Source organism: Oncorhynchus keta, chromosome 9 (genome assembly GCF_023373465.1).
Source record: "Oncorhynchus keta strain PuntledgeMale-10-30-2019 chromosome 9, Oket_V2, whole genome shotgun sequence".
NCBI lineage: Eukaryota > Metazoa > Chordata > Actinopteri > Salmoniformes > Salmonidae > Oncorhynchus > Oncorhynchus keta.
In genome coordinates, this window is record NC_068429.1 from 36,103,243 (window position 1) to 36,118,606 (window position 15,364).

The window sequence follows — 15,364 nt, forward strand, 5'->3', positions numbered from 1 at the left end:
ATATTTGGTCATATATTATATGGTCTATGCTACACATTCACTATATCCCTGATATGGTGCCACTGAGAATAGTTTCAGGTTTGGTTTACATTAGTTTTCTTGTTATCCTCTATGCTATTGTGACATAATGGTTTCATGTTTACTGTCCAAATAACATGCATCATGTAAAACGCATGCAATATAACGTTTTTTGGGGGAAACAGCTATGTAACACTTAGCCTGACGAGATAAAAAATGATCATCAATAAATATGTTGTCATGGTATAGGCAATGTGATGCAGAAACGTTGGTGGTTTAGCAAATAGATTTCTGGTAGCTTATACAGTGCTTTTTTTCTCCACATTTCTTAACGTAAAAGCCTTGTTTAAAATGTATTAAATTGTTCCCCCCCCATCAATCTACACACAATACCCCAATAATGACGAAGCAAAAACAGGTTTTTAGAAATGTTTGCAAATGTAAAAACTCAAATATCACATTAGCATAAGTATTCAGTCCCTTTACTCACTACTTTGTTGAAGCTCCTTTGGCAGCGGTTACAGCCTTGAGTCTTCTTGGGTATGATGCTACAGTACAAGCTTGGAACACCTGTATTTCTCCCATTCTTCTTTGCAGATCTTCTCAAGCTCTGTTAGGTTGGATGGGGAGTGTCACTGCGCAGCTATTGTCAGGTCTCTCCAGAGATGTTCGATCGGGTTTAAGTCCAGGCTCTGGCAGGGCCACTCAGGGACATTCAGAGACTTATTCCAAAACCGCATTGCCTTGGCTGTGTGCTTAGTGTCGTTGTCCAGTTGTAAGGTGAACATTTGCACCAGTCTGAGCGCTCTGAAGCATGTTTTCATCAAGGATCTCTCTGTACTTTGCTCTGTTCATCTTTCCCTCCATCCTGACTAGTCTCCCAGTCCCTACCGCTGAAAAACATCCCCACAGTATGATGCTGCCACCAACATGCTTCAGCATAGGGATGGTACCAGGTTTCCTCCAGATGTGACGCTTGGTATTCAATCTTGGTTTCATCAGACCAGAGAATCTTGTTTCTCAAGGTCTGAGAGTCCTTTCGGTGACTTTTGGCAAACTACAAGTGCTGCCATGTGCATTTTACTGAGGAGTGGCTTCCGTCCGGACACTACCATAAAGACCTGATTGGTGGAGTGCTGCAGAGATGGTTGTCCTTCTGGAAGGTTCTCCCATATCCACAGGGGAACTCTGGAGCTCTGTCAGTGACCATTGGGTTCTTGGTAATCTCCCTGACCAACGCCTTTCTCACCTGATTGCTCAGCTCTTGGTGGTTCCAAACTTCTTCCATTTAAGAATGATTGAGGCCACTGTGTTCTTGGGGACCTTCAATGCTGCAGAAATGTTTTGGGACCCTTCGCCAGATCTATACCTCATCACAATCATGTCTCGGAGCTCTACGGACAATTCCTTCAACCTCATGGCTTTGTTTTTGCTCTGACATGCACTGTCAGCTGTGGGACCTTTATATAGACAGGTGTGTGGATTTACCACAGGTGGACTCCAATCAAGTTGTAGAAACATCTCAAGGATGATAAATGGAAACAGGATGCACCTGAACTCAATTTCGAGTCTCTCAGCAAAGGGTCTGAATACTTATGTAAATATGGTATTTCTGTTGTTTAATATATATATATATATATAATCAATCAATTTTAGAATAAGGCTGTGGGCGAATCTATTTATTAGTATTGCCTACATGGTGTATTTTACCAACATAAATTAACAAATGGCAAACAAACATTGCACTTTGCAGTCGTATCATGAGAACAATTGAACCATGAAGTAAGCCCTCTGTTATTATTTTAAACTTTGTTTCTGTCTTCCTGTGTTTTCATTGTTGGTCAATGCTTATAAGATTGTTGCAGCCTTGTTAACATTACATCATAAAACTGTTATATGGGAATGGCTTGTGAATTATTAATATTTAATCTTCTCAAAAGCAACACAAATAAAATAAAAACATTTTTTTACAGAATATAATATTTGGTTTAAGGCAAACAGTGATTATAATAATCTATCTCAAAATGAAAATCCTGACTGAAAATCCATGAAAGATTCCAGTGAAAAAAAAACATTGATATAGTGTTGGCACAGTTACTTTGAATAAGAAAGGAATAAGGTCATACTGTAGGTTGTAGGTCTTTGCTGAGATGACAGGAATCAATGTTTTTCTCTTGGTTTGTAATATAGTCTATAGAGTAGGGCCAGGACGATACCAGTATCGCGAAACGGATTAACTTCTTCAGGAAAACAGCCCTAATGTTGGAAACAAATATCATTATGTTGTCATCCAGAGTCCCATGTATATGTTTTCTATCTACAGCACACAATATTTTACATACAGTACAGCAGGTTTGTAAAGGACCAAAGAGAGATCTGCTTCGTGTATTTGTTTTTGCCATGGAAAAAATATTGCGATACTGGTATTGTCACAGCCTTATTGTAGAGGTGGCTTTCATCTGAATCAGAAGCCCAATCAGCCAGCCTGTCTGTGGGAGCAGAGGTGTGTGGTTTGCCTCAGTTCGTGGGAGCAGGGGTCTGTGGTTGGTCTCAGTACCCAGCAGCGTAGCCCCATTTCCTGGGGTCGGATTCAGCATGGAGCCGGTCTCCCTGGCGCACCACTGCCTGAACCACAGCCCCTGAGGCTGTCAGGAACTCTGTCTCATGGTTCTTCAAAGCCAGACCTGCCATCACCATCTGTAAGGAAAGCTTACTCATTGTGACACTCCTTTTTATGCACTGTAGAGTATGTGAATTCACTGTCGTCAATCTTCTAACCCACCTCGTCAAACCCAGGCTCTCCCAGTGTGGTGTTAGGACTCAGCTGGTTGTGGATTCTAGGATCTGCCACAGCTTTCTTCAGGTCGTAGTCAAAGTACAGCGTGTTGAGAATCACCTGCAGAATGAACAGCCAACAATTCAGTCACAGACGACAACTTGGTAGAATGCAAAGAAAGTATTAGAGTACTTTCACACAGCAATGAAAGGGCATTGTAGCCTGATGTACCATGGCAGTTGCCGTGGTGATCTTTGTTCCTCCTGAGCCCCCCACCACCATCTTGACATTGTTGCTCCTCTTGTCAAAGAGAATGGCTGGACACATAGAAGACAAGGGCCTTTTACCTGGGGAGAGATAACAAGGCAGTTAGGCCCATCCTTATCCACCACTAAGTACCAATTTCTGCTATTAGAGCCGGGTGGTGAACGGAAAAGTGTGGCGTCTGTACAGATGTAGCCCTTACCTGGTCTGATGAAGTTGTTTGGTGAAGGAGGCACTCCAAAGCCATTGGTGATGAGAGGGGAGCTGAAGTCATCCATCTCATTGTTGAGGAGGATTCCTGTAGATTGTGACATGACTTTGGAGCCAAAACTAAGGTGGAAATAGAAAAGAATGATAATGAGGACTAGCTCCAGTTCATTTTTCTAATCAAATGTTTAACTGGGACATGATTCCTACAGTTGATTGATGGTGCTGGTGGCTGCCACTGCACTCCCGTCCTCTGCCACCACAGACAGATGTGCTGTCCCGTGGTTCTCGGGGACAAAGTACTCTGGCTCATAGTAGTTCATGTGATGGGTGGTATCATCTGTAATCTTCTGACGGAGGGCATCGGCAAAGTAGTCTGAGGTCATGTTGCGGATGAGCTGAAGAGGCGAGGGGACAAGAGAATGAGTCTCAAATGAATGCCCAATAATAAAACGAACCATTTAGAACAGTCTAGAATGATGAAGCTGTACTTGTTTGCATTTACAGAAATTCCAACATAGCACCTGTACAAATAGTCTCTTGGTAGACAGAAGTTCATTTCAATCAATAATCCAATCAACTCTCTTATATGAGCATATTTAATAAAAGGGCTTACCAAGAAAACAGGATTTCAATGTTGCTTCATCTATGATCAGGCTATTAGCTGGCCAAATGTAGGCTACATCAAAAGTGCAATACTTTTAATATAACCATGTGTTAGTGTGGGTTTTCAGTGAATTTATGTAAATCACGAAGCTCATTATGATTTTTCATTGTCCTCGTTTCCATAATGTCGCCATGATTGTTTGTGTCTCTCTGCCGCTGTTTTCACAGACACCCAAATATCACCTTTGTTTATTTTGATATGGGCCTATTAATCAATGAGACACCTGATATTTGTTACTATTATTCTGTGTTATTATTAGCCATTGACACTGTTATTGTTTTTAATCTATTTATTTCACCTTTATTTAACCAGGTAGGCAAGTTGAGAACAAGTTCTCATTTACAATTGCGACCTGGCCAAGATAAAGCAAAGCAGTTCGACAGATACAACGACACAGAGTTACACATGGAGTAAAAGAAACATACAGTCAATAATACAGTATAAACAAGTCTATATACAATGTGAGTAAATGAGGTGAGATAAGGGAGGTAAAGGCAAAAAAGGCCATGGTGGCAAAGTAAATACAATATAGCAAGTAAAACACTGGAATGGTAGTTTTGCAATGGAAGAATGTGCAAAGTAGAAATAAAAATAATGGGGTGCAAAGGAGCAAAATAAATAAATTAATTAATTAAATACAGTTGGGAAAGAGGTAGTTGTTTGGGCTAAATTATAGGTGGGCTATGTACAGGTGCAGTAATCTGTAAGCTGCTCTGACAGTTGGTGCTTAAAGCTAGTGAGGGAGATAAGTGTTTCCAGTTTCAGAGATTTTTGTAGTTCGTTCCAGTCATTGGCAGCAGAGAACTGGAAGGAGAGGTGGCCAAAGAAAGAATTGGTTTTGGGGGTGACTAGAGAGATATACCTGCTGGAGCGTGTGCTACAGGTGGGAGATGCTATGGTGACCAGCAAGCTGAGATAAGGGGGGACTTTACCTAGCAGGGTCTTGTAGATGACATTACATTTCATTTACATTTAAGTCATTTAGCAGACGCTCTTATCCAGAGCGACTTACAAATTGGTGCATTCACCTTATAACATCCAGTGGAACAGTCACTTTACAATAGTGCATCTAAATCTTAAAAGGGGGGTGAGAAGGATTACTTATCCTATCCTAGGTATTCCTTAAAGAGGTGGGGTTTCAGGTGTCTCCGGAAGGTGGTGATTGACATGGAGCCAGTGGGTTTGGCGACGAGTATGAAGCGAGGGCCAGCCAACGAGAGCGTACAGGTCGCAATGGTGGGTAGTATATGGGGCTTTGGTGACAAAACGGATTGCACTGTGATAGACTGCATCCAATTTGTTGAGTAGGGTATTGGAGGCTATTTTGTAAATGACATCGCCAAAGTCGAGGATTGGTAGGATGGTCAGTTTTACAAGGGTATGTTTGGCAGCATGAGTGAAGGATGCTTTGAAAAAATAGGAGTTGAGTGAAATTGTTGGGTCAGTCACCTGTAACTGCTCATCCAATGGATTAAAGCTGAGAAAAACAAATCCCTGCCTTTTTTTGTTGAGTGCTCCAACTCCTTTCTACTTCGAATTAGTCCTTCTGTAAGTTTTTCTTGGCAAGCCCTTTTGTTGGATTTCTTGACATTGTTACCAAGCATCCCTCTTATCTTTATTTATTTGCTGTAGCTCGGAGGCCTACCTGAAATCATATCCATATTATCTGTCTCCAATGAACATGAACTTATTGACCCATGACATTCCAACACATACAGTACTATGAGCCGTTGATTGAATATGATCAGTAAGTGATTGAGAGTACTATTGAATATAAACTCTGGGGAAGATGGGAGTGAGACTTACATCAGAGATATTGAGGAAGTTTGGATCTCCCAGCATGCTTCGCTTGGCGTAAGCAAATCTGAAGGCCTCAACCATGCGGTGGTACGTGAGGATCTTCTTCTCAGTGCTGGAGACACTGTCTGAGGTGAAGTTGTATCCTGAAAACAGTAACCAGTTCAACCATAGCCACCATCTTTACATTTATTAAACAATAATAGAGTACGTTCAATTTGATCAGGTGAAGTTGACATTCAAAGGGTTTTACTCTCGATATAAATGTTCTGTTCATTCTGTTTCCCTATTCCAGACTCTCAGTGTTAGAACTGTTTTAGTTCACAGCCATAGAGGAGGAGAGGATGGGGAAAAAACTAAAGAGAACTGTAACCAAATGGAATTGTTTGATGAATTTCAGCTGACAGGCAGTAGCAGAAGTCATGGTGAACTGTCAGGATGGAGGGCTTGAGCGGGCCCTGGCATGCCAGTGTTATGTGATTCCCCCACCACTCGTCTGTGTCCAATTAGAGGTAAATTGGTCAGATTAGTGTTTGCGGTAGAGGCAGAGAGCCACTGTAAGTGGGGCGGCCAGGCAGAGGAGCCACAGGAAGAGACGGTTTAGTTTAATTAGGTAGTTTAAATACTCTGGAATAAAGTTTTCATCTAATCCCCTGACAGACACTGTCATATTATATAGCTACTGTACTGGGAACCAGCAGAGAGAGGGAGTCTGGAGGAAGTACTCTATTGACTAGATATCCAATAGACCCCGGGCATTAATGTGAAGCTGAAACAGAGCTGGGGATGAGAAGAGGAGATGTATTTTTACACCCCAATTACTGGTCAGTCAGCAGCACCACCACCGAACAGAAGGTGGTTATCTATCTGAATATGCATGGTCAAGAGAGAGAGACATGGAGCATACAGTAACGGGATGAGATAGACCAGGGCTGCTATAATGGTAATGAACAGTTCAGCATCATTTTCCGCAGTTAACAGTGCTGACGGAGCACCAGGCCTTCAGAGCAGAGTGCCTCGGGTGTGATGGCTCAGAAAACAATTATCTTTGGTTCTTAATTACTCCTATCTGGAGCAGCTGCCACATCTCTAATACATTTGTACTGTAGCACGAGAGTGACAGGCTGTCCAAATGTGACTCAAATATTTTTCCAAACCTCCTTAAATAGAACAGCCACAGTTTGATGTTGAATTACAACTCTGTGTCATCAGGTTGAAGAGTTACCATCCAGGATGTTGAGCATGAGGGACAGGACAGGGCCACTGGCTGGGGCGTTGGGCACATACATGATGTACTCCCCCACATTAGAGTTGAGAGGACTCTCATCCAAAAAAGGCTTGTAGTTCTTTAGGTCGTCCAGTGTGATGATACCATCTGAAACACATACCGGTAAACAGACAATAAGACACTGTTTCTGTTAAGATGTTCAGCCAGCAGACCCTGAATGAAATTCAATCAAAATTGCGGTTTGTTAATATTTGGTAGATATAAGGGAGAAGCCAACCTGCTGACTGAATGTCCCTCACAAGGTTCTCTGCCAGTGGGCCCTCGTAAAAAGCATTAGGCCCCTCATTTGCTATTGTTTCATAGGTGTCAGCAAGTTTAGTAAAGGTGATGGTGTCGTTTTCCTTCAGGATGGCACCATTTTTGTCACAAAACACCTCACTTAAAGAGAGACCAAAAACAGAGATGTCAGAGACAACATATGAGACACTGAGCTCTCATGCTTGGGAATAAGGGCAAAAATCATCTTAAAAGGGGAGTATCTCCTCATGTGAAAATTTGACCCTCTGTACAGTAACTCAGATCACCACTCCATATTATGTCTCCCTTCTAGGCATTCTTACCATAAAGCTGTGTCACTAGTGATGGTTTTTATGTTCTTGGCGATAGCAGTGGCCAATGCCCTGCCCAAAGGAAAGCCCTTCCGTGCCAACTGGATTGCAGGCTGGAACAGCTCTCTCCATGGCAATTTTCCATGTCGATCGTGTGCCAGCTCGTACCCACGGATCTCCCCTGGTATGGCGATGGACAACCCTCCTGCCAAACGTTACTGCCATACATTACTGCCAAACGTTCCTGTACAACTTATCTCTGTATCTTTGACTCTTATCGCAAGGCCATCACTCATTGTAAACGTACGCCTTTCAACCATTTTCTGGTGTTAGGTAACTGGTAAAACATTACCTTTCTTGGCTAACTGAGTGCTATTCCCAAACATGTCCTCTGTCGCGGTGGCGGGAGCCGTCTCCCTGGAATCAATGGTCTCTACCTTTCCTTTGAAGGAAGTCAAAATCATCTTTTGAACATCACACCAAGGTTTTACATTTCCTGTTTTTAGTTCAGGCGTCATTGTTGACATCAATAAAGATAAATATGATGTAGTTTTAAGTCAAGGATTAGGGCTCTGACTGTACCAGTTTTGGCATCATAGATAGTGAAGAAGAGTCCTCCACCAATGCCCATGCTGTGGGCGTTCATCAGCCCAACACACAGCAAGGCAGCAATAGATGCATCCACTGCAGAGCCACCTTTTTGCAATATGTCTCTGAGATTTACAGACACACCCACGCAGAAAAAAGTTTATATTCAGTGGCCCTAATTTGCATACAGATGCACTAGTTCATAAAGAAACAGCAGGCAGTTTACACAGACAAAATTAATTATCATGACAAAATGGGAAGGATTTGAGATGACGGATGAACATAAATAGACTCAGAAGCAGGAGCATATTTGTATGTTCAGACCAAGAAAAACTTATTAGGCCTGCTTGGAACAGCATGCTTTGAAACCGGTATCTTTGTGTCTGGATGTCTACAAAAAAACATTTAAATGAGTAATTTGTTGGTGTGGAAATGTATGAGACTGGTACTGTATATACTGTATGTGTTTGCGTGAGAGTTCTTACCTGCCGATTTCTGAGCATGGGCCAGCATCAGCTGCCACGGCAGCCCTGGAGTAGGAATGGTAATTTGAGATCGACCTTCTCCCCAGCCCAAAGAACACACCCACGAAGGTGCTCACGGCAGCCACCAGCAGCACCACCAGACCCACCACTATGGACTTGTGGACCATCTTTCTGTCAGGGAAACACAGGACATCATATTACAGTCAATCTCAAATGAAGGGAGTTATATAAACACATAGAAACACCCCCACACAAAAGTACTCTCAAAATTGCAAAACACATGAGCAAAGGCAAAAGACAGTGCATCACAATTGTACAGTGTGAGTTGTTGGTCAATTCTTACATTCTGTTCAGATATGAAACCATGCCATTACTACTCACCTCACTCCTCACTGACACAAATGACTGATGACTGGCTAAAATTCATTTATAATAATACGATTGTGGTAGCTTTTTTGTTGGACTTCAGTGCAGCTTTTGATATTATTGATAATAACCTATTGCTGAAAACACTTAAGTGTTATGGATTTACATCCTCTGCCTTATCATGGATTGAGAGTTAACTATCTAACAGAGCACATAGGGTTTTCGTTAATGGAAGCCTCTCTAATGCAATTACAGTTGAGTGTGGTGTACCGCATGGCAGCAGGCTTGGGCCATTATTGTTTTTCTGTTTTTACTAATGACTTTCCGCTGACCTTGAATTAAACCAGTGTGTCTATGTACACTGACAATTTAGCAGCATACATGTCGGCTACGACATTAAAATAAATGATTGACACCCTTAACATAGAGCTCCAGTCAGTTTTAGAATGGGTAACTAGCAATAGGCTGGTGCTAAATATATTTTAAAAAGCAAAGTTTTTGGAACAAATCACTCACTCAAACCTAAACCTCTAGATATATATCTAGATATATTATTGAATAATGTGGTGATTGAGCAAGTTGAGGAGACTAAACTGCTGGGTGTAACGCTAGATAACAAGATGTCATATAGACTCAATGGTTGCTAAAATGAGAAGAGGTCTGTCCATGATAAGGCTTGCTTTGCTTTCATCACATTGCTTTCTTCACATCTCAGTCAACCTATTTTTGTTGCACCTGGCCTACTGCCCAGTTGTATGGTCAGGTGTGGCAAAGAAGGACATAGGCAAACTGCAGTTGATCCAGAACAGAGCAGCAGGTATTGCACTTAGATGTAGTAACATGAGAGCGAATGTCAGTAACATGTATGTCAATCTCTCCTGGCTCAAAGTGGAGGAGAGATTGACTGCATCACTTTTGCTCTTTGTGCGACGTGTTGATATGTTGAAGGCACCGATATGTCTGTTCAAGTAGTTGGCACACAGTTCGGACACTCACTCATTAAATTTATTTTTATTTAACCTCTCTAGGGCAGGCGTTCTGCTAGCGGTACCCTTCCACAACATTCTGCTGAAAAGGCAGCATGCGAAATTCAAAAATATATTTTTTAAATATGTAACTTTCACACATTAACAAGTCCAGTACAGAAAATGAAAGATAAACATCTTGTTTATCTACCCATTGTGTCCGATTTTAAAAATGCTTTACAGCGAAAGCACAACATATGATTATGTTAGGTCATAGCCAAGTCAAAAAAACACACAGACATTTTTTCCAGCCAAAGAGAGGAGTCACAAAAAGCAGAAATATAGATCAAATTAATCACTAACCTTTGATGATCTTCATCAGATGACACTCATAGGACATCATGTTACACAATACATGTATGTTTTGTTCGATAATGTGCATATTTATATCCAAAACCTCAGTTTACATTGGCGCCTTACGTGCAGTAATGTTTTGTTTCCAAAACATCCGGTGATTTTGCAGAAATACTCATAATAAACATTGTTAAAAGATACAACTGTTATTCACAGAATTAAAGATAGACTTCTTCTTAATGCAACCACTGTGTCAGATTTTTTTTTTAAATGACGGAAAAAGCATAATCTGAGGACGGCGCTCAGAACCCAAAAAAAACAGAGGAATATCCGCCATTTTGGAGTCAACAGAAGTTAGAAACAACCATAAATATTCACTTACCTTTGATGATCTTCATCAGAAGGCACTCCCAGGAATCCCAGTTTGACAATAAATGACTGATTTGTTCTATAAAGTTCCATAAAGTCCTTAAATTATGTCCAAATAGCCACTTGTTGTTAGCGTGTTCAGCCCAGTAATCCATCTTCATGAGGCGCAGGCACTTTGTCCAGACAAAAACTCAAAAAGTTCCGTTACAGTCCTTTAGAAACATATCAAACGATGTATGGAATCAATCTTTAGGATGTTTTTAACATAAAACATCAATAATGTTACAACCGGAGAATTCCTTTGTCTGAAGAAAAGCACTGGAAAGAGAGGTAACTCTGTCGGGAGTGCGCGTCATGAGACCAAGGCCAAGGCCAGACCACTGACTCAAAGAGGTCTCATGAGCCCCTCCTTTATAGTAGAATCCTCATTGAAGTTTCTAAAGACGGTTGACATCTAGTGGAAGCCGTAGGTAGTGCAATTTTGTCCATATCTCAATGTGTTTCTAAAACTATTTTAGGTAGGCCAAGCTTTGAAAAACTTTTTCTCAGGTTTGAAAAAGAAAATCTCAGGTTTTTGAGACATCACAGACATCATTCAAATAGTTTTAGAAACTTCAGAGTGTTTTCTATCCAATACTACTAATAATATGCATATATTAGCATCTGGGACAGAGTAGGAGGCAGTTTACTCTGGGCTCGCTAATCATCCAAAAGTGGAAATGCTGCCGCCTATCCCAAAAAAGTTTAACTAAGTAAGTCAGTTAAGAACAAATTCTTATTTACAATGATGGCCTAGGAACAGTGGGTTAATTTCCTTGTTCCGGGGCAGAACAACATATTTTTGTCAGCTTGTCAGCTCAGGGATTTGAAATTGAGCTCATGTGCATCCTGTTTCCATTGGTCATCCTTGAGATGTTTCTACAACTTGATTGGAGTCCACCTGTGGTAAATCCAATTGATTGGACATCATTTGGAAAGGCACACACCTGTCTTTATAAGGTCCCACAGTTGACAGTGCACGCCAGAGCAAAAAAACAAGTTATGAGGTTGAAGGAATTGTCCATAGAGCTCCGAGACAGGATTGTGTCGAGGCACAGATCTGGGGAAGGGTACCAAAAAATGTCTGAAGCATTGAAAGGTCCCCAAGAACACAGTGGCCTCAATCATTCTTAGTTTGGAACCACCAAGACTCTTCCTATATCTGGCCGTCCGGCCAAACTGAGCAAACAGTTGAGAAGAGCCTTCGTCAGGGAGGTGACCAAGAACCCGATGGTCACTCTGACAGGGCTCCAGAGTTCCTCTGTGGAAATGAGAGAACCTTCCAGGAGGACAATCATCACTGCAGCACTCCACCAATCAGGCCTATATGGTACAGTGTCCAGACAGAAGCCACTCCTCAGTAAAAGGCACATGACAGCCTGCTTGGAGTTTGCCAAAAGGACTCTCAGACCATGAGAAACAAGATTCTCAAGTCTGATGACACCAAGATTGAACTATTTTTCCTCACTGCCAAGTGTCACATCTGGAGGAAACCTGGCACCATCCCTAAGGTGAAGCTTGGTGGTGGTAGAATCATGATGTGGTGATGTTTACCAGAGGAAGGGACTAGGAGTCTAGTCAGGATCGAGGTAAAGATAAACGAAGCAAAGTAGAGAGATCCTTGATTAAAACCTGCTCCAGAGCACTCAGTACCTCAGACTGGGGCGAAGGTTCACCTTCCAACAGGACAACGACACTAAGCACACAGACAAGACAACGCAAGAGTGGCTTCAGAACAAGTCTCTGAATGTCTTTGAGGGACCCAGCCAGAGCCCGTACTTGAACCCGAATGCTCCCGATGCAACCTGACAGAGCTTGAGAGGATCTGCAAACAAGAATGGGAGAACCTCCCCAAATACAGGTGTGCCAATCTTGTAGCATCATACCCAAGAAGACTCTAGGCTGTAATCGCTGCCAAAGGTGCTTCAACAAAGTACTGAGTAAAGGGTCTGAATACTTATGTAAATGTAATATTTCAGTAGAATTATTTTTTTTTTTTTACATTTGCCACCATTGCTAAAAACCCGTGCTTTCATTTGTCATTATGGGTTATTGTGTAGATTGAAGAGGGGGGGAAACGATTTAATCCATTTCAGAATAAGGCTGTAACGTAACAAAATGTCGAAAAAGTCAAGGGGTCTGAATAATTTTGGAATGTACTGTACAGTACTGCATAGAGCTGCGACAATTTCTTGACGGCAGCAACTTCTTGATTTTAGGAATCTTTACTTTAGAATCCGAAACCATCTCCAAATGAATTTCCTGGTGTTCCAGAAGTCAAAGTCTTATAGCCCCCCTTTGATGCTCTTTCCATGACGAAGACTGACCAGGTGAAAGCTATGATCCCTTATTGATGTCACTTGTTAAATCCACTTCAAACACTGCAGATGAAGGGGACGAGACAGATTAAAGAAGTATTTTCAAGCCATTAGAGAATTGAGACATGGATTGTGTATGTGTGTCATTCAGAGGGTGAAAAAGATGTAAGCACCTTTGAACAGGGTATGGTAGTAGGTGCCAGGCACACCGGTTTGATTGTGTCAAGAACTGCAAAGCTTCTGGGGTTTTCAATCTCAACAGTTTCCCATGTGCATCTAGAATAGTCCACCGTCCAAAGGACATCCAGACAACTTGACACAACTGTGGGAAGTATTGGAGTCAACATAGGCCAGCATCCCTGTGGAACGATTTCGACACCTTGAGAGTTCATGCCCCGACAAATTGAGGAAGGTGTTTTGTACACTTTGTGTAAGTAATAACAGCAGAGCGAATAAGTAGGCCAAATTAAAATGGGGAAAAAACAGGCACTCTTCAAGTGTGACTATTTCAAATCAACCAGTCATAACCCACACTATACAAGACTGACCAAGAGATTACATTTTTTTTTTTAAATAAGAAAAGCTTTGTTCTGTGCCCATTCAGTAACACATCTATTTTTTGGTGTGGTTTATTGTGTTTCTCTTTGTGTTTGAAGAAGCACTTTTGAATTGCGAATAAAAAATGTTTTATTGTTTTATTTTATTTGAATTAGCAGCATATGATAAGCAACATGTGATAAGCATTTTTCTTTATTTTTTTAATTATTAAGCAACATGTAATAAACAACATTTATGGGGAATGTCTGTGTCTGTGTTGAATACAGAGCAGATTTGATACTTTAACAACAACAGTCGATGAAAATGATCTGCTCTTTATCGCTGTGTCACATTATAATAACATTCATCGGTAGATACTAGCACCAGGTGTAGGTGAGTTACTGTTGAATGTAGAATGATAAATTCACATACAGACACATCTCAGCTTCAGTGGGCAACAGTGAACAGTCACCCACGCACCAAACTGCCCATTTAGTGTTGCCAAAAGATATGACCCATTCTAGCTGACCATAACTCTCTCACCATTGCACATGATCACAACTCACATACACAACCCCCATCGTTAAATACTGTCATCTGCAATGCTTTAAATAACATAGAAACACATTATATTTTCAAACCCTTTTTATTTGACAAATGTCATATCATAAGCTACTAATTACCCATCATTGTTAAGGAAGAATATTTCCACTGAGATGCAGACTTTTTACAAAGACTGACTGACCCTATTAGCTATTTAGTTAAGGACATTTGGTAAATATATAGACACTGAATCATTTATTGACTTGACTGTTTCCCAGTAACAGAGAGACCTGTTAATTGTTAGAAAAGCGCGGATGTGTTGCCTGCATCAAACCCTACCTCACTGCAGAACTGTAGCTACAATATATGTGAGCACACTGTAATGCAGCACATCCCTCTCTGTGAAGCTTGTGCTGCCTGCAGCCAACAAAATTAAACCAGCAACACAAAAGACTGGAATTTCTCAGCCAGATAATGTATTTACTGTATTTACTGCCATGCAAATTCCTCAGCCTTCAAAGCAACAGCGTTCAACGCGTGTAACATCTCTGGACACTTCCTTTAGCTTATGTAGCACAGGTGCAGTTGATGAAAATACACAAACCAATCAGACTGAGTTATTCCCTGTCCTCACTCTTTATAGCATTTTAGTTGTTGTTGTTGCCACGATTGAGCCGTCCATCACCCAAATAGTAAAAGATCAGATCCTTCTCTTACCTTGGTGTCTCTCAGGCCTCTGGAACAGACTGGTTGCCAGTGGGTTTCTCACAGTCCTCTGAGCAAGTTTGAGCAGTACATAGCACCATGTAGGCAATAGCTCTCAATGTGTAACTATTACAATGCCATTAAACATTAACCTACGCCTCCATAAAAGCACATCATCGGTGGTACTGTGGCAAAAGCAGACAGGAACATTCAGAAAACATAAAAATAAGACCCACCTCTCTTATGAGGGAATTCATTTACAAATTAACATCAACATAAAACCATCTATGATGCCGTTTTGTTGCCCCAGATACTGGATATCTGACCAATAGGACAAATGATCTCTTTAACAAATAGACTGCTCTTGTGCTTGGCTCCACACATGAAAGATTAACCACATGAAGCAAAATGGTTGTTGGAGATGAATTCAAACAGGTTAACTGCCATGATTTGAATGTTTAATGTGCTTCTAGAAGCTCTATCTTTTAGCACATTACCAATGCAGCATTCTACCACATGAAAAGGTATAG

At 41.3% G+C, this 15,364-nt stretch overlaps 1 protein-coding gene across 1 annotated transcript; it reads right to left on the bottom strand.

Moving 5' to 3' along the window:
- Window positions 1-1,921: 1,921 nt before the first annotated feature.
- ggt1b (gamma-glutamyltransferase 1b) lies at window positions 1,922-14,939 on the bottom strand. Its single transcript, XM_035776246.2, has 13 exons — window positions 14,847-14,939; window positions 8,639-8,809; window positions 8,148-8,278; window positions 7,918-8,007; window positions 7,578-7,770; window positions 7,235-7,395; window positions 6,955-7,104; window positions 5,739-5,875; window positions 3,476-3,663; window positions 3,261-3,388; window positions 3,026-3,141; window positions 2,801-2,914; window positions 1,922-2,715 (listed from the first exon to the last, which is right to left on the bottom strand). Exons 2-13 carry the CDS (start codon window positions 8,803-8,805, stop codon window positions 2,569-2,571), a joined length of 1,722 nt encoding a protein of 573 aa, XP_035632139.1. The 5' UTR covers window positions 8,806-8,809; window positions 14,847-14,939; the 3' UTR covers window positions 1,922-2,568.
- Window positions 14,940-15,364: the final 425 nt, after the last annotated feature.

Coding starts and splice junctions, on each gene's coding strand:
- ggt1b (XM_035776246.2), bottom strand. CDS start 8,805: ATGGTCCACAAGTCCATAGTGGTGGGTCTGGTGGTGCTGCTGGTGGCT. Junction 7,771..7,917: donor CACTCAGTTAGCCAAGAAAG/GTAATGTTTTAC, acceptor AACGTTTGGCAG/GAGGGTTGTCCATCGCCATA. Junction 7,396..7,577: donor ACTAGTGACACAGCTTTATG/GTAAGAATGCCT, acceptor TCTCTCTTTAAG/TGAGGTGTTTTGTGACAAAA.